We start from the raw sequence: 26818 nt of genomic DNA on the forward strand, positions 1-26818 counted from the left end.
CAGTTAGCGTGATTTTGGGGCAATACACGCTGCCCCACCAGTTACCAGTTGCACATCTTTCTCCATGCAGTGTAACAAGGACAACTGTACTGTACACTGTCGCTGCTATCACACTGATATGAGCAGTTCCTTGACAGTATACTGTACGTGACAGGTTTTCAACAGGAGATAGATAGTTGAAGTACACAAACAGTACAGTATATTAGTCATCTAGGAATTATAATGAAGAACTGCTAAAATGTTCCAGAGTGGGCACTATTACATTTCCAGATTGTTGCAATCATTACTAGAAGGAACTAAAAGACAAAGAGACATTGAATATGTACGTTTATTTACCGGAAACATATGTAGACATTTTACTACGTATGTAGTTACTTAAGACAACTTTTTTCATCAATGTCTATATACAACAAATAATGCATATTATAAAGAACCTGTTTTTAAAACTTCAGGGACCTCAATGACACCAAGATTTTTAAAATACAGTATTTTTAGTATTATTAAAAGCTAGTCAAATCACTGTTGGTAAAAAAGGTAAAGTTTTATATTATGAAAGTTTTGGGCATTATTTATTTTTAATTATTATTTGTACTTTATTATTATCAGCAGACTGCTGTTCAGTTGTAGTTTTGTCAAATGTGGTTATAGATCCCTTTCAAACAATCATTTAAGTGTCCAAGTAAGTTTAAACTTTAGGTTTTGGGACTTTGTAGCATGTCAGTCTGCAAAAGAATGCAGTCAAAATCATTAAGAGATAACTGTGAGAGGTTGTGTCTGTAACATGTCTGCAGGTTTTATTTTACTTCTATTTTTTGTTTTGTTCCATGTTAATTTTATTATTTATTATTTTTATTTGCTTTGGCAACACTGATTGTACCCATCGGTCATGCTAATAAAGCACCTTGAATTGAATTGAATTGAATTGAATTGGTTGTGAAAAACTCTAAAACAAGACAATTAGTAAATTTTCAGGTGACACCTAACTAGGAGGATTAACAAACAATTAAGAAGTTGTTTACTAATGGTCCTACTTTGGCATCTATGAAATTGACTAGTTTGCTAACTGAAGAATTCGAAAGGAATTAGATCAAACCATGAACTGGGTAAACACCTGGCTGATTACTTTCAAGAAACAAGTAAAGGTTAATTTCACACTGACAAGTAGAAAGAAGAAACAACATTTTGGCTATTCAGCCTTCTTCAGGTGTCAACACTACCAATGCTACTTTTATGCAGTACTGAGACCTCATCTGGAGTATTGTGGACATTTTTGATCACAACGGTAGGAGAAATATAACAGTCTTAAACAGAGAAGACTATGAAGTGACCCGAGTCAAGTATTCATACGCTTCAAATTCAATTCAATTGAAAATACTTTATTCATCCCCGTGGCAGCAATTTAAGCATTAAATTAAAACAAAGTAAATCTTATGAACCTCTTCAGAATCAACAGCGAATTAGGACACAGGTAGAAAGTATAGGTGTGTGGAAAGGAGGTACAGTATTAAAATAAAGGGTTATAATTTCTGGAACAAGCTGCCCCCGTTGAGGCTTCCTTCAACAAAGCGCCTTGGATTAATTAGCGACTGAAAACAAAGGAAACCAGATGAGCAGATTTTTGTTTGTTGTTAACTGACTGTATTATTTTAGTACCTTAAGCACTTGCGTTAGTTTTGTTTTGTAAATCTACAGGACATGGTGCTCTTTTGAACGTTTACAGTAACTGCAGCAAAATACGGATAGTTGAGGAAGGGCAAGATAGAAACCACAGCATAGTTAGCACAGCATAAATGTGCGAATGTCAATTTAAAGCATGTCTGCAAACATCACGGTAACAGCAACAAAAACAGTGTTAATCTTAACGATGGGAGATGGTTTCACAGCATTTAAGTGATTAACGACATATATTTTAGCAGAAATCCGCGTCATCCTACTTCCCACCTGAGCGACTGATAGTGCTAAAATACGGTAACTTCACCCGGAAGTTTGTCGATTGTCAACAGCCTGCTGTAGGAGCACTAACGAGTTAAAACAATTTAGCGACATTCATAAAATCTTAAGAAGTAACAGATTTTTTTGTTGTTGTTTCAGTTCATGCAGTCCGCTATTTGTATTTCCAGAAGTGCATCTCCGCGGAGCGACTGATTGCTATTAGTGGCGGTTTTATTTCATGAAATAAAATCGCAGGCCGTCCTGTGGGTCCCTTCTGCAGAAGCGCCTCACGTGTTGCTTTGCGGGCGAAGGTATTGGAGGCTGAGGCTGCTCAGAGGAGCTCAGTGACACTGGCAGACAGTACGAGGGCTTTGCAGACGTGCACATCCCAAATTCGTTTTTTGCTTTTCAGTTCACTGTCGCTACAATGAGCGAGTATTTCTCCCTGTCAGAATGCGATGTGATTGGTTTTGATTTGGACCACACTCTCTGTCGGTACCATTTAAAGGAAACCTCCAGGGTGAGTTTTGAGGGAAATTCGGATTTTTAATTTTACTACTGTAGCAGCATTGAAGGAGCGAAACCAGAAAACAAAACGAGCCGGAGGCGCGTGGCTGGCGGTGTACCCTGTAAACATTTCAGCGCTTTTCAAGCACTGGATTCTCGTGTTGTGATGTTCTGTATCTCGTTTGCGTTAAAAAAAAAGAGAGAGAGGTAAACAATATTCATTGTTGCGAAATCGCACATCCCAGATCCCCGCAGTTATGTTTATATGTTACATTCGCAACATTAGCTCTGTGGTCCGTGCTGCACAATCACACTGTCAGACTGCCAGATACATTTACTGTAGCAAATATTTATACATAAAATGATCTAATATATGTATAATGACTCGCAGGAATTAAAAAAAAATGTGATTCCCAATCCACCAGCCGGAATTGTGTTCGATAGAATCCGTTTGAACAGTATTTTGAATAATTTAACCTACTCATTTTGCAAGTTATTTTTTGGTAATTTTTGTTACACTGAATTCATCATATAACCAAGTTCAATGAAACCAGTTTTGCAAATTGAAGTTACTGTATGTACAGGTTTACCAGGAAGGCAGATAACGCGAGACATTTCGGCTGAAGGGAATTATGCACGAGAAAAAAAAAAAACATTTTTCTGTGATTATATATTTCTTTAGCATGTCACTATATTTAACAGGAAATAGCATTATGCAGAAACAGAAGTATTCTACCCCATGACTTCCATGAATAACCGTATATTCCTAGGAACGAATTAATAATGAAAATCACTTACTGTATGTATCCACCAACCGGAACATTTAACCCTACCAGTTCCTTTTTTAAAGCCCTGCTTGTCCCATTAAGGTTTATGGTTTTCGTCTAAGAACAAAAATGCTTTTGTCACCATGCATTTGAACTCCCTCGTCCCCATAGAGTGAGAATGAGATACGGGTAAAACAGTTACTGTAAGTGAAAAGCACACTGAGGTTGGACCCCTTCACCACAAAACAAAAACAAGGTAAAAATAAAAAATGGGGTTGCCTGTTTTAGATCTAAATTAATTGATACAATGAGGACACTTGTAATAGATTCAGGATCTAACACTGGGTTAAAAGGTCCTCTCTTGTTGCCATTAGTTTTCACATTTTCTGCACATCCTTAATCGTACTGTATCCTGGAAAGATTTTATAGTTGCTTTTGGAAACCGTCTCTACATTTAATATATATATTCCGTTTCAGCTTATCTATGACAGCTTTGCCAGATTCCTGGTTGAACACAAGGGCTATGACAAGGAACTGCTCACACTGAGCCCTGCCACTTGGGATTTTTGGTAAGTCAGTGGTTTATCCATCCAAACATTATCAGCAAGCTGCTTATTCTTTATAACAGTCGGGACGACCTGGGAAGGATGTTTTCCAAAACTGACCTGGCTAAAATGTAATATATTTTTTCTCAAAAATCAGGATTTTTCTTCCATTGTTTTTACGTGTAAAGTTTGGTAAAAACCATCTTCTTTCTGATCCCACACTTGACGTGTGTGTGAAACTGTCAGACTTAGTAACGAGGTACAGGCGTTTGGCAAAGGGGAATTAACTGGTCTGAAAGTTACCTCATTACAATTCTGGAGTTTGGAATCTTGGCTCGTGTTTTTCCATCTAATGGCAGAAAAAAACTTAAATATAAACAAGTCTATTTTGGTTTCCGATACAGTTATTGTAGTTTTCTCTTTTACTGTTTGGACAAAGCTAAAGATGTTGAGGCGATCTCCTGTGGTAACGGTCTGCATTACAAATGAGCAATTATTCTATGATTCTAACTCTGTTGTGGTTTTGTGGAATAAGCTATTAGGTATTATCATTCAAGAAACAGTTGGTTGAGATCAGAGAAGTATTTGCAAACCAAATGATCTAGCTAGGCCAAAGTACGTCCGCTCTTTTGAATCCTTTCTTATGTAATATTGAATCATAAGGCCTTTTGTGTCCAAAACACTGTTTAAACAAGTATTTTATGGCTAGATTACAAATATTGGGGACCCATTTGTGAGAATTGACATGTAAAGTATTACTGCAAAGTGTAGCAATAAAAATGTCTAAAAGACGAACAGACTTTTATGGTGTTACAGTATTCCCAAGTTAGTCTCAAGCCTTACACCACTGTGCACACTTTTAAAATGTGCCCGCTGGTTGTAACTTTGCTTATTATTGATATTGTGATTTAATAAAGTGCTTTTGCATTATAGTATAACAGCTTTGGGACTTCTCCTGAATACATAATCAGCTTGAAAGATATTTGGTTGGTTGGTACAAACAAGTAATTTGAAACTAACTGTTCTGTCCTCCTGTCACATCTCCATAGTCTCCCCAACAAGGTAGTATCACCCCCTCTCTGCTGCCCAGCTCTGACATGCACGGCATTATACAGCAGAATTATTTATTTCAGTTTCCTGCACACCAAGAGCAGGTGCTCTTCGAAGCACAAAAGCCCTGGCCTGATCTTGTCATAAACTCTGGGTCACGAGTATCAGCTTCTTTCATCCCTCTGTAGCACTGTCTGTGAGTTACTATCAAAGAGCGGATACAGTGTATACCGGTAACTGCCGAAATAAAGAAAACCTCAACCTAAAGTGTCTAAATAGGGAATTGGTGCACCATGAGACACCAGAACAGCTTCAGTGTTCCTTGGCAGAGATTCAACAAGTGTCTGGAGCTCCACAGGAGGGATGGGACACCCTTCTTCCATGAGAAGTTACACCATTTGGTGTATTGTTGATGGTGGTAGAAAAACGCCGTCTCAGGTGCCTCTCCAGAATCTCCCATAAGTGTTCAATTGGGTTGATATCTGGTGACTGGGATGGCCATGGCAGATGGTTTAAATTGTTTTCACGCTCATCAAACCCTTCGGTGACCACTCGTGCCCCGTGGATGGGGGTTACTGCCATCCGGGAAGATTCCGGTCCCATCAGGATAGACATGTTTCACCACAGGATAAACGTGATCGCTCAGAATGCCTTTGTATTTTTATTGACATTTATCTTGCTCTCTAAGGGGTTGAGTGGACCATGCCAGGAAAATGCACCCCACACCATGACAGAGGCATCAGAACCCTTCACTGTGAGAAACAAGCACTTGAACCTATAGGCTTCTCCCGACATGTGCCAAAGTTCCCCAACAATCACCCCCCTCTCAAAGTGGCCGAGATCTCTTTTTCTAGCCACAGTAGCCAAAATAATGGGCAACTGGGCCTGCTCATGCATCTTTATACAGGCCTGAAACATGATGGGATGTAAATTGATTAACTCAGGAACCACACCTGTGAGGAAGCACCTGCTTTCAATATGCTTTTTATCCCCCATTCACTCAAGTGTTTCCTTATTTTGTCAGTTACCTGTAATTGAACAGGATTTGATCTTAAAGGTGCCTTTTTGGTAGTTTAATGAGGATTTCAAGAAGCAGTCTAATAAATATCTTTATTTTGCATATTGCGATATATTCCGAATTGTCAGCTATATTACTCCTGTGTTTCATGTTTATTTTGAAGACTAATGTAGTGAAATACAGCAGTGTACTGTATATGTTTTTGTATTTGTGGCTGTTGTTAGCTTGCTATTAAAATTAAAAATATATATTGTCCTCAGATTTATAAGTCAGTGGTTCCATTAACCTTGCATATGTTGTTTAGTTTTAAGGGCTTAGTGATGGACCTAGAAGATGGAAATCTGATTAAGCTGGCAGAAGATGGGACTGTGTTAAGGTAATTTTAAAAATAGCATGAACATATATATTAATGCAATACTGTTAATTAGATGTCATCATTGGTATCTGCCAAACAATTTCAGGCTTATTAACAGAACCCAGTCAGATCGTGTTTATATACAGTGCCTTGCGAAAGTATTCGGCCCCCTTGAACTTTTCAACCTTTTGCCACATTTCAGGCTTCAAACATAAAGATATAAATTTTTTATTTTATGTGAAGAATCACCAACAAGTGGGACACAATTGTGAAGTGGAACGAAATCTATTGGATTTTTGAAACTTTTTTAACTAATAAAAAAATGAAAAGTTGGGCGTGCAAAATTATTCGGCCCCTTTACTTTCAGTGCAGCAAACTCACTCCAGAAGTTCAGCGAGGATCTCTGAATGATCCAATGTTGTCCGAAATGACTGATGGTGATAAATAGAATCCACCTGTGTGTAATCAAGTCTCTGTATAAATGCACCTGCTCTGTGATAGTCTCAAGGTTCTGTTGAAAGCGCAGAGAGCATCATGAAGACCAAGGAACACACCAGGCAGGTCCGTAATACTGTTGTGGAGAAGTTTAAAGCCGGATTTGGATACAAAAAGATTTCCCAAGCTTCAAACATCCCAAGGAGCACTGTGCAAGCGATCATCTTGAAATGGAAGGAGTATCAGACCACTGCAAATCTACCAAGACCTGGCCGTCCCTCTAAACTTTCAGCTCAGACAAGGAGAAGACTGATCAGAGATGCAGCCAAGAGGCCCATGATCACTCTGGATGAACTGCAGAGAACTACAGCTGAGGTGGGAGACTCTGTCCATAGGACAACAATCAGTCTTACACTGCACAAATCTGGCCTTTATGGAAGAGTGGCAAGAAGAAAGCCATTTCTCAAAGATATCCATAAAAAGTCTCGTCTAAAGTTTGCCACAAGCCACCTGGGAGACACCCCAAACATGTGGAAGAAGGTGCTCTGGTCAGATGAAACCAAAATCGAACTTTTTGGCCACAATGCAAAACGATATGTTTGGCGTAAAAGCAACACAGCTCATCACCCTCAACACACCATCCCCACTGTCAAACATGGTGGTGGCAGCATCATGGTTTGGGCCTGCTTTTCTTCAGCAGGGACAGGGAAGATGGTTAAAACTGAGGGGAAGATGGATGCAGCCAAATACAGGACCATTCTGGATGAAAACCTGTTGGAGTCTGCAAAAGACCTGAAACTGGGACGGAGATTTATCTTCCAACAAGACAATGATCCCAAACATACAGCAAAATCTACAAAGGAATGGTTCACAAATAAACGTATCCAGGTGTTTGAATGGCCAAGTCAAAGTCCAGACCTGAATCCAATCGAGAATCTGTGGAAAGAGCTGAAAACTGCTGTTCACAAACGCTCTCCAACCTCACTGAGCTCGAGCTGTTTTGCAAAGAAGAATGGGCAAGAATTTCAGTCTCTCGATGTGCAAAACTGATAGAGACATACCCCAAGCGACTTGCAGCTGTAATCGCAGCAAAAGGTGGCTCTACAAAGTATTAACGCAAGGGGGCCGAATAATTTTGCACGGCCCACTTTTCATTTTTTTATTAGTTAAAAAAGTTTCAAAAATCCAATAGATTTCGTTCCACTTCACAATTGTGTCCCACTTGTTGGTGATTCTTCACATAAAATAAAAAATTTATATCTTTATGTTTGAAGCCTGAAATGTGGCAAAAGGTTGAAAAGTTCAAGGGGGCCGAATACTTTCGCAAGGCACTGTATAGGTGTTAAGCACAATTCAAATTCTGCTCTTCAAATTCATATACTGTAGGTGATCCTCCTAGACTTATGTCTTACTGTCTGCATCCCCCTATGTGTATAAAACAGTATATGCATCCCAAACTGTGCAGGGCGAGATAATATGTGCTCCCTTCCAGAACCATATAGAGATCCTGAGAAAGAACATAAAATGTGGTGCTTATGTGTTCCTTGTACTACTGTACATGATATACTGTAAATGACAATTTAAAAGCTGAAAGATGTGACAACAGGAGTTCTCTTTTTATAGTACAAGTCATACTAGCTCAATTCATGTAAAGGTCTGAGACTTTTTGACCAGGTAACACAGGTAAGAACTGTGACCTGGGTTGGCCTGTGTGTGGACAGGTGTTATTCCTGTAGTTTTCACTCCAGGGTGATCATACCATTGAATAAATGATATTGTGAATCTTGTTCTGGCTGTTGTAAGATTGTAACAAAAGTAGTTTCAGGATGGTGGAGATGATGGGATGGTGCCAATTTTTAGATGCCTATACAAACTCCATCCAAATCAGAAAAGAAACGTGCAATGAAAACATTGCAGATAGTTTCCCATAGATAGATATCTCGTGTGTTGAGGGTTCGTGTCTTTACTATTGATTGAAAGTATTGCAGGTACTGTATAATTGCTCTTCTGTGTGCTTTTCTATGTCATCTGCCACCTGACATTTACATTTTAATGGTCAAACAGGTAGGGATTACTTTGCCTAAAGAAAGGGAAACAGAAAAATAAGTTACACATAGTAGATGAGTAACTCTGTTATCAGCATATAGTTCATGTATTTGTCTCACATCCCATAACAAGTGGTGCATTATCTGATTTACAGTTTATTACAGTTTATTACCGTAAATCATTAAACAGAGCAAGTAGTTAATCCATGCTTAAGAGAGTGGTATTTTTTAATTTATAAATGTCAGTGAAGCCCAGGACTTTCAACAAGTATGATGTACTATATTAACTAAAGAAACCTTCACCTTTACCTAGATCACCATAAAGTACAGTAATCTAAATCTATTAATTGACAAATAAGCATTCATAAAAAAAACCTAAACTTAAACTTTAAATCTACGGTTAATACTGGACTGAAATCTATACACTTTTAGTGTTACAAATGATTATAATAATAATTGATTGCAATTATATAGCGCTTTTCTGGACACTCCACTCAAAGCGCTTTACAGGTAATGGGGATCCCCTCCACCACCACCAATGTGCAGCCCCACCTGGATGATGCGACGGCAGCCATAGTGCGCCAGAACGCCATAAACTCAGGGTTTAAAAAAATACTGTCCATCGCACAATAAACTCAGGATTACAGTAGTTTTCATTTGTGATACTGTTGCTGTTAAAGTAATTGTCACTGTGTGTATTGTCAAAAGGAACTGGGTGAAATAAAAAAAGGATCATTCTATTTTTGGATTTTCTCAGGGCAACTCATGGAACTAAGAGCTTAAGTGCTGAGGATATTATTAAACACTATGGTGAGAAAAAGGAGTGGAAACATTTCAATAGCCTCAACAGCTCTTTTACAAGATCAGGTACAGTATGCTGGTTTGCACTGATCCCATACTGTGGATAGACAACAGTGCTCTATTTCCTTAATCTCTGTTGATATCATATGTGGAATTATTCATAGTTTTAAATACGATGTGTAGGTTTTGGATGTACATTCAGAAAATTCTTATTCCGATATCTACATACAGTAGCTGAAGCTGTACAGATATGTACTAGCTTTTGGAATGCTTTTTTCAAATTATATAGTTATTTACATCTGGTAGTCTGTTATAGATAAGCAAAACAATGGAAGTTGCAACTTATGTATGGCATTCATGTGTTCAGACAAGAGTCAGACACCATTAGAAATAATTATGAAAACAATACAAGGTGAGTGTATAATGCATATTGCACTTTATGGATATGAACTAAACATAAAATATGACTTTATACAATATAACACTGACATGTTACAGTGTCACTGGATGCCAGGCAAGCTGTCAGAAAGTGGAAGATAGGTGATGATCCAGCAGTGATCTTGAGAATAACTGTTAGCATTTCTATAGCTTTAGGAGCAGTATGATTCACAGTTTGGTCTAAGTAGGTGAGCTGCTGCTTGGAAACTTTTGCTTCATCCTTTTTATATCTTGGGCTAAAACCTCAAAGTAGCTAGATGCTGTACTTGCTGCAGAATTTTTTGTAAGATCACTACTAGATTGTTGTCTTTCTTGCAGAAACGTTTCTCTGAGAATCTTTAGATTAGTTTTGCATGCTCCTTTTGTTTCTGAATTTCCCACTGTAGCTTTGCAACACAAATAATCAATTAGGACTATCCCCTTTAAATCCCTGAAGATACAGGTCATGGGTTTGTCATCTGAAGCTGGAAGTGTTGGATTTTGTCACTGCCTTGACTCAGTTTGGGCTTCCGAGTCCAGGTGGCAAACCCATCTCTCATCCCCAACAGTTAAATGAGAAGCAGGTGGACTTGAATGGACCCAGTCTTCAGGTGTTGAACTTGAGGGCACAAACGAAATGCCCAACTCACAAGTCGTTGATGAGCTGCCTTCATTTCCACGTGATGGCATTGTTTAATGTCAGTATAGCACTCAGTTAGGTATTTAATTTAATTTCATTCATAAATGAATGAAATTAAACATTATTTTTTAACGAGCAGTTTGCATCATGTACTCTCTTTAAGACCGTATACGTGTGTGTGGGAGATTATTTCCAGTGGTGCAAAATGTAATAAATTACTTTGTGGGACTGTGCCAAAATGTTATAATGCTTTCTATTAATATTTATGTTTACTGTAGTAGAAGTAACTGTATAGAAAATTAACTATAACCATTTTTTTTTCTTTAGCAAAATACTATTTTTATGACAACTATTTTGACTTACCTGGAGCCCTGCTATGTGCAAGAGTAGTGGATTTGATCCATAAGGTAAGCTTTGTAATATAAGCTGCCATGAAATGAGATCTTTCCTTTTGTCCTTTTGGGTTCAGATATGCAAATAAGCTGTACAAGTACAAGTATATGTTTATTGTGCAGTATATATAGTTGAATGTTGTACTAGATTTGTGCTATAAACACAATCCATACTGCTATCATGCAGTCATATACAGTCTTTTTATAGCTTTTGCCTCTTTCCTGGGTGAGATCAAGTGAAGAAGTTGGTACAGTACTGTATGTCCACTTTTGCAGCAGTGACGGCTTTGCATCAGGTTACTGACAGTTTCAGGAGTTTGAAGTGGCCAAGGTGCAATAAGTCTGAGAATAAATGATGTCCTAGAAATGCCAGATGGAATTCAGATTTAAATTATTCATTGTTAAAGTCCATTATCACAGGGAATTCATTCCCATTGGTAGGTGAATGAGCATGGAATAGTCTTCCACTTAGATGCCTCAGATGTCCAGGGAGCATTTGTCTTGTTTACTGAGCTCTTTAGAGACAATTGAAAGTCCTTTCATTGAAAAGGTCTGGGCAAGGAGTTGTATAAGAGGACATTTGTCAAGTCTAACTACCTCTTTATCTTCTTGTCTTCTTTATCTTCATCATCTTGAAATGGTATATCATGTAGCCCAGAATTTGTAACAAATGTTAGTTTTGTTTGCTAAATCTGGTATTTCCATGCATGTTTCAGCTGTTGAAACACTTTGATTAGTGGCCTGTGTACAATACCATTCTCCCTATTTTCTATGATTGTTTTGTGCAGCTGGGCTAAGCTATTCAACATGTTCTTGACTTGTCACTGGAGTTGTGTGAACCATTTTATCGATTGCTACTATACCCGATGAAATTAGAGGATAGGATTCAATCTGGGGATTCAGGGTCCCAGTAGTGGAGCATTATCTCATCACCAGCAACCAAATGAGTATCCAAAATATCTGGAACAGGTGTTGAAGAACTCTTTTAACTATTTAAAACATTCATCCCCTGTGCTCTGTCAGCTATCTCACAAGTGAAGACGTTTAGGGCTTAACCCGAGGTATTTGAGTGTATCATGCAGAGATCATTAATAATTAATACAAAATGATGCCAAAATCATTAATCGATATCAAAATCCATATACTGTACATATGGTTTATTTTTTCTTAAAATGTATGTGTATGAGTAGGCTTAAATTTCTTTTGATACTCAGTATATACAGTACTTCAACACTCGTGTATATTTGTATGGTGTCTTTTACTGTAGCGTACTATATATTTGTGAAGCATCAAGGAAATCCAAGAGTAGAAAATAGAGTAAAAGATGTTTCTTTTTAAAATATATTTACTGTCTTTTACAGAGTGGAAATGAGATTGTGTCTGATTTTTGGAAAGATATGATTGCTGCTATAGATCACAATTACAACACATCTGCATTTAAAGGTAAGTGGGTTTTGGTGCATTTTTAAGTCTGGAAAAATGTTTATTGAAGCTTTCAAGAATATGTCACAATACTGCCAAGCACTAATCAGAATAAGTCAGTTTGGGGAAAAAAATGAATGCCTGTTAAAATTAAACTTCAATGGATAATTAACTAAACCAGAAGTTGTTCAGGTGGGTAGCTGCGTCAGCATGCGTAGGCTGCAAAGGAACAAGTAATAGGTTTATTCCATGCTGAAAAAAAGAAGAAAGAGAACACAACGTTTCGGCCGTGGAGCCTTCTTCAGGTGTCAAAACCAGAAGTTATCAGAGTCTTGTCTAGTGGCCAGATGTGAGCTCCACATCAGATTCTCTAAACTCAGCATGATCAGGGATGGTATTTTCTTTTAAACAGATTCCACTGTACAGTGATTCTGCAGTCATTTAATACTGAAGTATCCATGCAGAGGTCAGTTTTGCTAAATATTAACCTTTTTGGTAAAAAGGGGATTTCCATATGTGCTTTACTTGAATGGTTCTTTCTTTCAGATTATTTAGATTTTGGCTGAATGACTTACATCAGTTTTGCTGTTAAGTAGCCCTTACGTAGGTAAAATGTAAACATAAACAACTGTTAAACTACAACATCAGTATCTCCCAATCTAGTTGTTTGCAATATGTGCATGAACATTATGAACACATCATGTATAAAGAAGATTGAAGTTTCTTTTTACTTTTTAAAAATAACGCTTTTCTGATGTATGATTCCACTTTTTCTTTTGCTCTTGTGCCATGTTACAATGAAAAAAGATGAGTTAATCAATTTTGCAGCTCATTTATTAATTATCTATCATACACATTATGCTTTCAACTACATCTGAATCATTATTTAAAAGTAAGTATATTTAACAAATATGGAAACACACGCACATTAGAAGTATGTCAGTCTTTATTTTGGTCATTACAATATATATGGGATATACATCTTGAGGGATATGGTAATGACAAACATACATTTCAAAATGTTAATGGTAAATACTGTAGATTGTCTGATATTCAGAATTTTCCAATTCCTAATTCCTGGTACAGTATATTACAGGTATGCATACAGTTAAACACAACATTGCAATGTAAGACATCAAGCAGGTCTTATAGATTATGTATGTTTTGTTTTTGTCAGTAACACTGTTGTTTAAGACAGACATACAAATAAAAATAAGGATCACTTGCTTACGGTTTCATGAGCTGAGACAAAGCACCTTAGTTCTGCTACTTAACAACTTTTTTATTTCCTGTTTTTTAACTGAATATAAGCACACAGCAAGTTAAAAAGCCACCATCTTGGAAAATATCACTGTAAAAAGTTATTAGTGACAACTAATGATCCACTTAATCCTCTATGCTTTTCTACAGCCCAGCCCAGAGTGAACACACTGTACGTTTATGCTTCTCTTATATAGAAATTTCCAGTTTGTGTGAGCTTTTATATTCAGTTGTATGAAAGAAAACAAAAAAAACACATTAAGAAAGTAGTTTAGAATATTTTTTTCATTTCATACTGCTTGAAGCAGTATGCATCAAAAAATGGGGACAATTGGAGAAACAGTTCATGGATTTAATAGAAGTATGCCGGTTAGACAGTGTGGTATCACGTCGAGCCAATCAGGAATCCAGAGAATGAGCAGTGGATGTAGTCAGTGGCATAAACACCAGTGGATTCGTCATTGGGTATTTGAACGTAGACCTGATCTTGCTCGTTTAGGTAGAGGACAGCACTCCCAGATGCCTGATCCAGAAAGCCTTTCTTGTATTCGTCATATGTGTACATCACTGGGGAACCGTTTTTATATAGGGCGACCCACACGTTAGACCCTTTAACATGCACGTGGTAGGCGAAGTAGTAGACTCCTGGAGTGTGGCAGGTGAAGATGCCGGTGGAGGGGTCATAGTGCTGCTGCTCATTGTAGAGGGTGTTGTCGAACTGGATGGGCTGTCCCGACTCTGGATACGCCTTCGTTAACAAAGCGGTGAAAGCCGACACAGGGGCCTTTTGGACTATGGCCTGGGCCGCTTTAAAGTTTTTCTGGTAGACGATCTCTCCGGGGGGGCCAGGTGGGCCTGGTGAGCCGGGGTGCCCAGGCAGGCCGTCGGATCCTCTGGGACCAGGGAGCCCAGGAGGGCCTGAGGGGCCAGGTACGCCCTTGGCTGTGATGCCTGCAGGGCCAGGTTGCCCAGGAGGACCGGGATGTCCCTTTATTCCAGGTGTACCCGGAGTTCCTGGAGGCCCGCTGGGCCCTGTCGCGCCTGGCGTGCCATCGTCTCCCCTGGCCCCTGGTTCGCCTGGGCGGCCGGGGGAACCCCTAGGTCCCATATTTCCAGGTTGCCCTGGGAGACCTGCAGGGCCAGCTTGTCCTGCCTCACCTTTCAGCCCCGGAGCCCCTGGACTGCCCCTTGCACCTGCAGGGCCTGGTGACCCTGGGTACCCCGATTTGCCCTCAAAGCCCTGTGGACCCTGATCTCCTTTCAGTCCTTTTGGTCCCATGGGTCCAACTGCACCAGCATCACCTTTAGGGCCTGGCAGTCCGGCTTCACCTGGAAATCCCCTTTGACCTGAAGGACCTGAGGGGCCTGCTGGCCCAGAAGGTCCCGGCTCTCCTGCACGTCCCGCTGGGCCTTGTTCTCCTTTGCCACCTGGTAGACCTGGGACGCCGTTCATTCCTCTTTCCCCTTTCTGTCCAGGAACCCCTGACTTTCCATAACCTGGGATTCCTGGTGCCCCAGTAGCTCCAGGAGGTCCTGGGGGGCCTTTTGGTCCAGCTTGTCCAGGAAGACCTGGTGCACCGTTTTCTCCTGGCTTTCCTATACCTGAAGGACCTGGTGGTCCAGCTGGGCCTTTATGGCCAGGCATGCCCATAGGTCCTGGAAGTCCATCCTGACCTGGCATTCCCTGCTTCCCGGGCTCCCCTGGGTAACCGGGTTTGCCAGGTTTACCTACTCCAGGTTGTCCCGGTAGTCCTGCAGGACCTGCTGGTCCAGGAGCACCTCTCTCTCCTGGATGGCCCTGGATTCCATATCCCTTCTCTCCTTTTTGACCTGGTTGTCCAGGAGCTCCTGGATGCCCCTTCATCCCTGGCTCCCCTCTAGGCCCTGGAGAACCAGCTGGCCCGTGTGGCCCTGGCTTTCCAGGAGCAGAGATACCAGCAGGTCCTGGGATTCCTGGAGATCCTGGCATCCCCCTTGGACCTTGAGGCCCAGAAGACCCTGGATCACCCTTCTCCCCAGGACTTCCCCTCTCACCAGGTTTTCCCGGAGACCCAGGCATGCCTGGCTTGCCAGGGGAGGAATATCCCTGTGGTCCTGGTGGCCCAGGTGGTCCCTGTGGTCCTGGCATCCCATAGCCTCCCTTTCCTGGGGGCCCTGGGGGCCCAGGTGGCCCCGGCTGTCCTGGTTCACCGGGAATTCCTGGTTCTCCTTGTTCTCCCCTCATCGGCAGCACTGCAATTGGACAGGAAAACACAGTTCACCGCACAGGTTTTCACTTGCGTGCCCGACTGCATTCCTTTGCGTTTTGAGATGTTTCAGCCAACAGGAAAGACTTGACTTTGTGCTACTCCATGTCATTGAATTGTGTGATGTAATGTGCTATAACAGTCAATTTCGTAAAGGCTTTTCTTCTTCATCTCCCAAATGTGGGCACTGCGCTACGAGAATATCGTAAATGTTCTCATTATTCTTAACATTGACAGCATACCTAGGCATAACATACTGTACCTCAAATGTCTGTCTTAATTTTTTCATGAAAATATTTTGGTTTCTTATCTCCGTCTTGAAATCTGGCTTTGATGCTTCTGCTCTTGAACCCATTTTTCTGGCTGTACAATTCATAAATATTTTCAGGTTCATTTAAATTATACATGTGCTGTAAACATGAAACCTGTGGAGTCTCCTAGATTTTCAAATAAGTATTTTAATTATGTTTGATTTTAAGGAATAATTAAATTAAATATTGTGAACATATGTTTATGAGAAATAAAACAAATTAATCAAAGAAAAAAATAAAAATATTTTTATATTTCAAATTATTGAAAGATCCCACAAGTTTAAACTTCTTTAGTATTGCAGTTCACCTTTGGGATATGCTCCTTGCTGCATTTTCATTTAATGTTTTGGCACATTAAGTTCTAACTGGTAAAGAGAAGAGACATAACACAATGTTTTGGCTGTGGAGCCTTCTTCAGGTGGTATACCGTGTAATGCTGCATAAATATTCATATTTAATGTACAGTGAAAAATCAAAGTATGTAAAACGTCTAATATGCAGATTATTTGTCCGTAGAGTTTAGACTTGGCTGAAGACTAGAATATCAGAGGTGAAGCGTTGATCTTAAAGTTTATTGGATCATTTTAATTTTTTAAGGTTTATTTAATATTGCTATATCATACAGTAACACTGTCTTTTGTAGTTTAGTTTATTTAGGTGCAATTATTGAGATTTTGATTGAGCATACTCTTGTCATTTTGAGTAAATAGCTTCATATAGTTTTTATGGAGTTCAGGCTTTATATTTTTCTTACAGCATATTTTCAGTACAAGATTGTACAACATAAAGTAATATCTATATTGATTCTGTAGATATTTAAATGTACGTGCCATCGGTCTGTCTGCTGCAGTAAATGCATGTCATAGAAGAGCTGAGTGACAAATGTAAAGCAAATAATGAATAAAGTCATCTGTTGGTATTGCATAAAAATAATTGGATATCCTGAAACAGAATACTCTAGATCACAACAGTAATGGTCTGTTTAGATTTGCTTTCTCCTCGTCAGAAGCGAAACTGAAAGTATCAAATACTGTATGTATCAAATATTATATTGTGTTTGCTTTCTAACACTGCAGATTGACCTTTGTATAGCATCAAGAACCAGATTGTATTGCTTGCTGCAGCATTCATATTTGAATGGAGTGGAGGGGGAACGTGATTAATAGAGATGTTTTGAGGTAAAAACAGTCTCTCAGAGCTGAAGAAGTTCAAGTAGGTAGCGCACCCGAAGAAGGCTCCTCAGCCGAAATGTTGTTTCTTTCAGCATGGAATAAACCTTAACTTGTATCTGAGAGCTGTTCAGATTAGGATGTGGCTAAATTCAATTTAAAAGCAGGTTGAAATGAGCATAGTTATCTTTAGGCCAGTTGATTTTTTCACTGGGATAAGTTAGACTGGGGAAGAAGGAGATGGGATGGTTGATCTGTGTTATCCTGAGAGTGCTGCATTTTTCTGATGCAGTTTAGTTTTTCAGTTCCCTATTACAGAGACAGTTTACATGAAGTTTTGTCAGATCTTGCTGCACTGAGTTTTTTTTTTTGATAACTCTGTTATAGAAAACTGAATGAACTTGCTTCCTGGATATCTTTTCAAAGGAGAGCACTCTAAAATTAACAACCTTGTTTTTAGTAACTGATCTTATTAATCACAAATCTTAACCTTTTGTCTTACATATTGGTTATTACCACTACAATAGAACGCAGGGACCAGAATATGTTAGCACTCCTATATTTCATTTACAGTATTTACTACAGTATATGAATTTACCAGTTACCAAGTTTCCCCAATGAATTTGCATTATGCATGTACAGTAAGCAATCAGTTAAAGTGTGATGTGTTGCTTAAAATGAAAGGAAATTACACTATCTTTATTTAAATGTCCTTTACCATATTATGTTTAATTAAAACAATTTGTATTCAGTTGAGTGCTGATTAGATAAAATAGTTAATATAAAGAATTGACTCCCTGTGATATTTTTCTACTCAATGTGCCAAGTGATTAGATCTACAGCTAAAAAATTTTGTGAAACATGTTTTGTTTTCTTTATACAAGAAAAGGCTTTTTTTTTGGTAAAGGAAATAACGGTAATTAAAAATGAAATATAACTAATTTCATTTTATTTCGTGTGGTGAGTTTTTTCTTAGGCTTACCTTAATTCGTTTGAACATTTCTGTGATAGAGTGTATTAAAACTAAACATTATGCTGCAAAAGCATTATATTATGTAACAAAATCAATCATAGCATCTAACATTATACGATAAACACTGGAAAAATGTGGACCACATTTTACGTAATCTATATTTTCTTGAAGAATGTTAATTGATATTTCTTATTTTCTGTTGCGATGGAAGAGGAACCGTGAACTGTCATTCTGTGCTTGGCTGATAGCATTAGTGAAATTAGGGGTCATACAGTAGCATTAGTGAAATCTTGGAAGTGGTATCCCATAGCGCCCTCTAACGTTTGTCAGGGATATTGACGGAACTGCTGTAGTGGCTCTTGCCGCAGTTCATGCAGTACCCATCTCTATTGAATGATCACTTCTTACACGAACGGCATCCTTACTTCAGTATGGGCACTATATTTCTAACATCTCATTATTCATGGCCTTCTTCTTGCTTAAAGTACACCAGTGAGGCATTACAGTCCTTAAGCTAAAAAAATTTAAAGGAGAAAAAGGTTATCTTAAGAAAACAGTATACTGTTCCATGTCACACTGTAAATGTTCTTTGCTACTTTGATTAAAGGTCAGTGGAAGGACTTTTCTAGATGAATGAATGTCACATATAACAATGGGCTTATTTATTTAAAAAAGAAATTATTGTATTGCTTGCCAAATACAGTGTTAAAAATAAAACAAATCCCAGTTCAGAATGATGTGAAAGTGTCTATCTTACAGTCCATGATGCATGGAAAGAATTTCAAGTGATAGCGTTATTGTTAATTTTTAGAATTATTATTAAGAAATTATTTAGCATCAGATTTGGCATCTTCAGTAAGTTGTCGTGCACATCTCATTATAGTATTGAGAATCTAGAAAATTCAGATGGATTAGTTTATTAAGAATGAAAGATATTAGAAACTATACAGTATGCTGGCTTTAGGATTTAAAAATAAATCACTTTAAGGTACAGTAGTATCTTGGGGCAGTTCAGAGAACACTTGCTCAGTGAGCAGCAATATAGTACACTGTATGACTTCTTATGAAATAAAATGAAATACAAAGTTAATGCCATATAATCCAAAATTGTGAACTCGACCTAGGCTTAAATTTTTCAGTTGCTCTCCACAAATTTAGGATTTAATCTTACACTGTAGTCATGTTTTTTTGCATGTTACAAGACCAATGGGCAGTGTTCTTGTATGTACATCTCACATTAATTGCTTGAAACCAGTGAGAGGTAAGGAATTGACTGAATTGATTAGTGATTAGCCCACATGTAACATGATCTACTCAATAACAAATACTAATTACTCACAGCAAGTTTAAAGCACGTGTTCATATGTACTACCAAGCAAGTGATCTCCAAATTAAAAACAAACCACTTTATGAAAAGGGGTGTATATATAACCATTTTGTGACAATTGTGGGGAAAAAAAGCATTTTTGGAATAAAACCCATTACTCATTGACTGGAAAATTGCACATCCATAAAAAAGACCAATACCTCTGATGTTTCTATAACAATGAATTATTACTGTAAATACACCAATATTATCTCAACTGTGAATACATTCTACCTTACTCTTGTAAACTATTATCAGTACTCTTGAAAAGGTTGTATAATTTGTAAATATAGAAAATATTAATAACAATAATAATAATGAAATGTGTATTTATCGATTGCTCTTGTTTTTCAGTTTTATTTGTAAGTGTACACCTCTCCTACAGATTTGAATGCACTTACAGTCTTAATATTATACTATATGTGTTCAGTAGCTGCTTCATATAATTTATTTGTCACAGTGGTCTGGTTAAGCTGAGTGTGGGCAGAAAATCTATCTCCCATGATAAATTCTTGGTACCTTGTCATTAATAAAGGATTTGATGTACTGTAAGTGACCTGCAATGATCAAGCACTTTTTCTGTTTAATTCATTTTGTAGTGACTTAATTGTTTTATTTTCAAAGTGTTATTTGACTGAATTTTGTTGGAAAATCCTTGTTTCCAAAGTTTTAGTTTCTATATAGTATTCGCTCACTGCAAAAATGCAACTTTTTGAGCTTCCCCATTAGGGGTCTGTATGAACAACGGTATGGTTCATGTTTGGTTAATGCACTTATTGCACTTAATCTGGTTAATGCACTTTAAGAATTTAAGCTTACCTCAGGAATGGGCAGGATAGAAGAAAGACACAAAGAAACCTCTTTCAATACGTACATAATTCATTAACAAAACAACAACATAAACTGTCTGGTACAGTAATACCCTACAGGCCATACAGATCAAACTCTTCCCATAGCCTTTGTAACACCACATCCTTGACCACAATAATGGGTTTGTGAAGCTCTCATAGAACACGCCAACCTGGTAATAACACTGTGGCCTGTTCAACCACAATACTGCACAAAGAACAGGAGAGGGTGGTCTGCTGACCACGTTGTTCTGTTTGACACAGATAATTGGAGGGCTCTGTTTTCAAATATGCATTTGTTGACTTTTAAATTCAATAAAAATAGCGTATGGAATAGGGTAGTCTAGACAGATGTACTGATGAAAATGTTCTTGTACGCTGCAGTTAGTGGTGATGTGTAAGGATCCAGCAACATAAAGGGACAAATCTCCTCCCATCTTCTTCCTCTTCCTTTATCACATCAGGATGTAACACGTCTTTGAATAGTGTTAATGGTTCAGTCTTGGTTAGTGTGGATACAAAATGATTGATAGTCACTCCTTGCACTCTTGTTATATTTGAACAAACTATGGATGTTCACATTAAATGTCAGTTTGCTGTACCTTTGTTTCAGTTATTTGTCCATGAAAGAACTTTGTAACAGTAGGCATTATTTCTGGTTTTAACAGAGTTCTCTAATCAGAAAGACGCGGCCAGTTTTCAGTCGAGAACTGTATGTTTAAAGAGCAGTGGGAAGAAGTGCTTAGTCAGAGAGCTATGAAAAGTGCACAGTGTCACAGAAGGCCTGGTCATGTGCCATTAGGCAGGGCTGTTGAGGACATTGAGTTTACTTCCTGATAACAGTGATTATTCCATTCTTGGAAGTCTGTGGTATTTGGTTTTCCCAAACTATATCCTCTTTGGGATCTTCAAATTACTGCATTTGTGTGGGAAAATAGAAATATGCCTTACACAGTGATTTTGATCTTTGTATTATTTTTTTTTTAGTTGTGCGTTTTGGGTTTTTAGGGGTTTCAGGACAATGTTGTCTTCTAGATTGGGAGATTTTGTTGTTGCTACAATTCCATATTTAGCTAGAGCTCCAAATCAAACAACAACAATTTTCTTTTACATAATATTTCTTTCACATTATTTGTTTTTAATCTTATTTGTTGTTTGTTTTGAAGATGTATTTGAAGGATAAAGTACAATTTGAATCTTAATTGATTGAATCTTTTGCTGTTCCTCTCTTATAAGTTAAGATAGATATTATCTTATAGTATTTTATATAAACAAACATGTTTATGTGTATCATATGCATTTACATCTTTCCCTACCTACTCACTTCGCCCACTACAGAATAGATGTAAAACTAAAATCAAAATGGAAACATTTGAATAACGCATAAATACTGATTTATTTAAAATGTCAAGATCACATAACTGGGACACTCTATATTGAAATTTAAGAGACGAATGAATGTGTTTTATTTGAGTATGTTACTATACCTGCATTCATTGAGGGTCAGTTTGGGATCATTAGTTAAGAAACAGTTTAACCACTTAAATTTGGAACTACTACTGGGGTCTGAATTATTTAAGTGTAGTATAAACAAAGAGGCATAACATTTTTAGCTGCTACCCTCACCTGGAAAAATGACCGAAAATGGATTAATAGATGGGTAGGTAAAATGTAGATAATGTTTAGGCTGTGCCTTACTTGTTAACATCTCTCTTGGAGAATACAAAAACTACCCAGTTGTTGGCACAGAGAGAGATAGACACTCCTTACAGACTGATGTCAGTATCCAATTAAAACCACATTGAACAAAAATAAAAGTGATGTATATTTTTGTTCTGTCAATATAATATTTTTGGGGAGGGAGGAGACAGCAGTAAAATAAACTGTTGTAGTTTTGTTGTCTGTTTAGAATGGTATTATTTAGACACAAACATAGATTATGTCTACTGAGTTAGCCTTAAACATCGGCTTGTTCAAAAATTGTTTATCTAGGTAGATGAGGTAAATTCTCTGCTCAGGTTTGCTGTTCAGTCCTGGCTCGTCATTTTTAAAATCACTTGCTGAAAATATTTGAACTGTTGAAATTCATCTGTTGGCCTTCATTGAGCCTTGAAATCCCTTTTAGTAACACTTGAAACTGTTACAAGTGAGCCCATACTCTTATCAGTCCAGCCATGTGTCTGTCCTAGACAGATAGATTAGAAACATAAATGTCAACTGAAAAATATTAGGAACAGCAAAGTGCTGTGCAATACTTGTTTGATAGGCAGCTTGAAAATGACTTTCTGTTAATTAATGTATCTCTCTACACAGTGCTAGGTCCAGCTGAATTGTAAAAAATGTCTGTATAAAGTAAATAACATACAGTATAGGCATTGCTTGAAATGTAATAAAAAATTATGTGTCTAAAAGAAGTACCTAAGAGATAATATCATTCTGAGCTTGTTGTGTTATACAGGCCTTGGCTTTTATCTTTTTGTGTTTGAGCCATCTTGTCTCAATGCGTTTGCTCAATATTTTAAATACAGTTCATTCAGGAAAATATAGCAGCAGTCATTGCTTTGCACCTAAAATTCTTTTAATTTCCTTTTTGGAAACGTGAAATCGCCGACTATGAAACCCCTCTTTTTTGTATTTGCCAGTTGTTAATCTTCCCTGCTTTGCTCTTTTCATGCCTGTGCCATCTTTGCAAGGATTTGGAGGATTGCGTGCGCTGAGTCTACTCAGCGTTTGCACTTGTTGAAGCATTTTAGTGCAGCCAGTGCATTTGTTGTCATATTGGTCCTGCCAATTGTACTGGTCCCTGGGTGCTGCAGAATTCTCCGGAGGAGTGGGCCGTGAAGCTGTCTGACAGTATCTGCACTGTGGCCCCTAGGGGAGCTAGCAGGAATTGAAGGATTGATTTCCAGATGCTTTCACTCTCTAATGGCACTGCAACCTCCCAGGCGCTTGGGGAATAGCCAATAACAACACTGCGCCCTAGACAGCTCAAGTCCCCCAACCACAGCAGCGTCTGAACAGCTATATTCCTGCAGGCTGAGGAGTACCAGCCACAGCAGGCTGAGGACATCCCAGTCTGGAACTGCTGATGTCTGGACTATAGGACTCTAGTGAATAAGTCTCCTGAGTCAATTGTTGCTTAAGCACTCACTGAGAATGCTGATAATTTCTGTAACTTTATTTTTATATAGTTAAATTATTCTAAATTATAATCCACAGCTACTAGTTGAATCACCATGCATCTTTTTTGGGGGTAAAAAAGGCTGAAGTTACGTGCAAAATGAATCGTTTCAAGACTGATGCTGAATTCTGCTCCAAACAAGACTGCGTAATGCATAATTAAACTTAACAAAGGCACAACCGGAAAGAGTTCAAATATAGAGAATGTGCAATGCTCAGAGACACTGGAGCTGATATTATACAGTGTTTAATAGGTCATCTACTTCAAAAAGAAATGTTTGAACTGTTTAAAATAGATGTTCAGTTTCTAGCCCGTACGTGTTTTTGCTTTGCTTGCACCCAGCATCTCAGCTACTGGGAAGGATAGAGAAGGGTTCGAAAGTTCATGTGATTCAAACCCAGCAAATACTGTTGTATAGTTTGAAGGAGGAAGTTCGGTTGAATGAATCGTAGTCAGATGCTCGGCTAATATCATAAAGCTTGCAATTCTACCATAGTTCTATTTTCGTTAAAATACTTTACATTGACCCTGACTTCTGACTCCCCAAAGTGAAAAACTAGCTAAGAAAGATCAGGCTGTTGTATCGAAGACCAAAGATGGAGTCTTACCTTGGCTCTTGACATTATATGGTTGATATTGAGGCCCCTTGGTCTCTGACTTTTTGCCGTAATATGCCCCTGCATGAACCTCACTCAAGCAGAGGAGTACCAGAAGAAGGCTTGTTATTTGCAGCTCCATCTTCTGTAGCTAAATCTGTGGAGGAAATAAGAATTTGCGTCATTCAAAAGCTGTGAATTGCGCCTGCCCATCTGCTCCTAAAGTTATTTTTCATCAAACGCAGTATCTGGCCATACGGAAATAATGGGGAAACTGTTCTCAGAAGTAAGACATGTTACAAGCATGGTAAAAAACCAACAGCTGTAATTCAAATCAGTGCAATGCCGTATAATAATCAGCAGAGATTTTTTAAAGAAATGTGTGCTCCACATTCTCGTATACTGTACACCTCTCCCCCACCATCAGCATAAAAACGTTGAGCAAGACTCAATTGGAAAAGTATTATGCCTGAGCTACCAGCTGGTGGCTTGCAAAGACTGGGTGCCACATTGTCTAGCTCTGGTGGAATAAAGAAAAACTGCATCTTTTAAATCCTTGACCTAATAGGCTCTAAAAATGGAAATGCATATTACATACCAGCATAATTGGACTCCACAGATATGAGTGCTGTTGCCACTGCTCGTATATCCTTTGGGTTGGAGAATGTCAGCTGGAGAGACGCTACTGGTGAGATACTCATGAGGGTATTTATACCATATCTCTAGTATGCATCACAAAGGTACCTATACAAGCACCTCCCTTAGCTGTTGTAAGCTTTAATTAAAGGCATATTCTGCCTTACGTAGGCATGTTAGATCAGATTCCTAGTTTTCTCTCTATATTTCAAGCCTTGAATTATTTTAGTTAATTTGGAAAAAACTTCAAAAAAATATATATTTGTTTACTCCGAAGTTGCCACCACATTTTTTATCCCTTTTGAGGAAATACACACTTATACAGTATTTGATAATATATCTGTTGTCCCATTAAGATCGCCTTAATCCTAAATTTGGACATGGCCACAGTGCGTTATTTGCAATTTATGTGCGTGAGTATCTTACAGTAAGTCTAAAATTAAGTCTCCAAAGTTATTGAAATAAATGCCTTGTTTTATTTAAAATGTATTTTAAAGAAGTTGGGAAGACTGTAAATAATTCCCTTTATTTATGTCTAAGTATCCTAAACTGATAACCTTAGCTTTAAATGTTTACAAAGAGTGAGTAAGTATTGGTGTAAGTATTAATATATTAATTAAGGGCACATTGAAATAAGTATAAACATCTCTGTCATTATTGTGCTGCGCAATATCTTGAAAAAAAATTTTTTTTCTGTATATGTAAGAGAATGCCTTGCATTACTGTAATATTTTGGGTATATTTTGAAGGCTGTAAAAACATTTTAGGCAATAAAACTATAATAAACTGTAGAAGTATCATCCATTTTCCAAGTGAAAATTAACCTGTTCATCGACTCGGGCTTTCTAAAAGAATTTATTCTGAATAAGTTGATGCACACGGTATGCGGTTACTACTGACCACCTTACATGGTATGGAAAAACAACAAATTCAAACATCAACACATTTTCAAAAACAGTTAGAGTAAGGTTGAGATGAACCGAATGTGCTATTTAGGAATGAGCAAGCTCGGCTTCACGTAATTGCGTTTCCCTCTTTACAAATGAGAAAACAGTCTTATATTATTATTTAAGGTAGTGGTACTTTCTAATTCCTTGGAAACATACTACATGTGACTTGATCATGAACCTTTGTGGCCTGGCTCATTTTCAAAATCTCAGGCACATGTCCTGCTGAGATTCTTAAGATGAAAACATACAGTCGATTTAATTTTACATTCATCAAAACCAAAATTTGGAAAACATTGGTGAAGCTGTGTGAGCATTGAGCAGATTGGATGATGATCATGATCATCATCATCACCATTGTAGTAACAGTAACTGAGTCACTTCCGCGCACTCACCTTTTAAAATCACACTTTTATGTTTGTCTGCCTATTTTTGTTTATAGTCTAGCAGTCTTCCATTTTTTTCACATACAAATATCTGAAATAAAATTTATTGCTCTTACTTTCTGGTTTGACATTACAGGCAACAATTTTGAGGGCTAATAAAACAGACCATATTCAGTCATGATTAGACACGTTACCCACAGCTGGACAGAAATATTGAACGTAGGTTAACCTGTATGTTTTGCTCTAAATAGTAACCCTTTTATTCTTTGGAATATTTAGGGTCAACCAGTTTATAATCAAATCCTGAAAGCCATTTTTTATAGCTTCATTTTTATTGACAATTTGTTTGGTACAAACAAACAAAAAAAACATTGTTTATGCCTGTGTCATGTACGCTCAGTAGCTTTTGTATGTTGTACTTTAGTTCATTACTTATTTAGAAAAAACACCTCTCTGTGCCACTGCTCTGCGACCAGTGACCAGGAGTTCTTTGGTGTAATGTGCCTATCTGAAAAAAAGAGCAATGTTGTTAATCATCATTCTCTGGGGTGCTTAATACCTGTTTGTTATTGT

The 26818-nt window shown here is 38.0% G+C and overlaps 2 protein-coding genes across 2 annotated transcripts in view; one reads left to right on the forward strand and one right to left on the reverse strand.

The window, feature by feature from the left end:
- The first annotated feature begins 1998 nt into the window (after positions 1–1998).
- Positions 1999–26818, forward strand: part of nt5dc1 (5'-nucleotidase domain containing 1) — a 107886-nt gene continuing 83066 nt past the window's right edge. The window contains exons 1-6 of the mRNA XM_069196271.1: positions 1999–2452; positions 3684–3775; positions 6124–6195; positions 9412–9521; positions 10840–10919; positions 12266–12347. Coding sequence (XP_069052372.1) covers positions 2360–2452; positions 3684–3775; positions 6124–6195; positions 9412–9521; positions 10840–10919; positions 12266–12347 — 529 coding nt within the window. The 5' untranslated portion in view covers positions 1999–2359. The remainder of the gene's footprint in view (positions 2453–3683; positions 3776–6123; positions 6196–9411; positions 9522–10839; positions 10920–12265; positions 12348–26818) is intronic.
- col10a1b (collagen, type X, alpha 1b) lies at positions 13255–24982 on the reverse strand. Its single transcript, XM_006626178.3, has 3 exons — positions 24875–24982; positions 24289–24433; positions 13255–15818 (listed from the first exon to the last, which is right to left on the reverse strand). Exons 2-3 carry the CDS (start codon positions 24416–24418, stop codon positions 13972–13974), a joined length of 1977 nt encoding a protein of 658 aa, XP_006626241.1. The 5' UTR covers positions 24419–24433; positions 24875–24982; the 3' UTR covers positions 13255–13971.

This window comes from Lepisosteus oculatus, chromosome 2 (assembly GCF_040954835.1).
Source record: "Lepisosteus oculatus isolate fLepOcu1 chromosome 2, fLepOcu1.hap2, whole genome shotgun sequence".
NCBI lineage: Eukaryota > Metazoa > Chordata > Actinopteri > Semionotiformes > Lepisosteidae > Lepisosteus > Lepisosteus oculatus.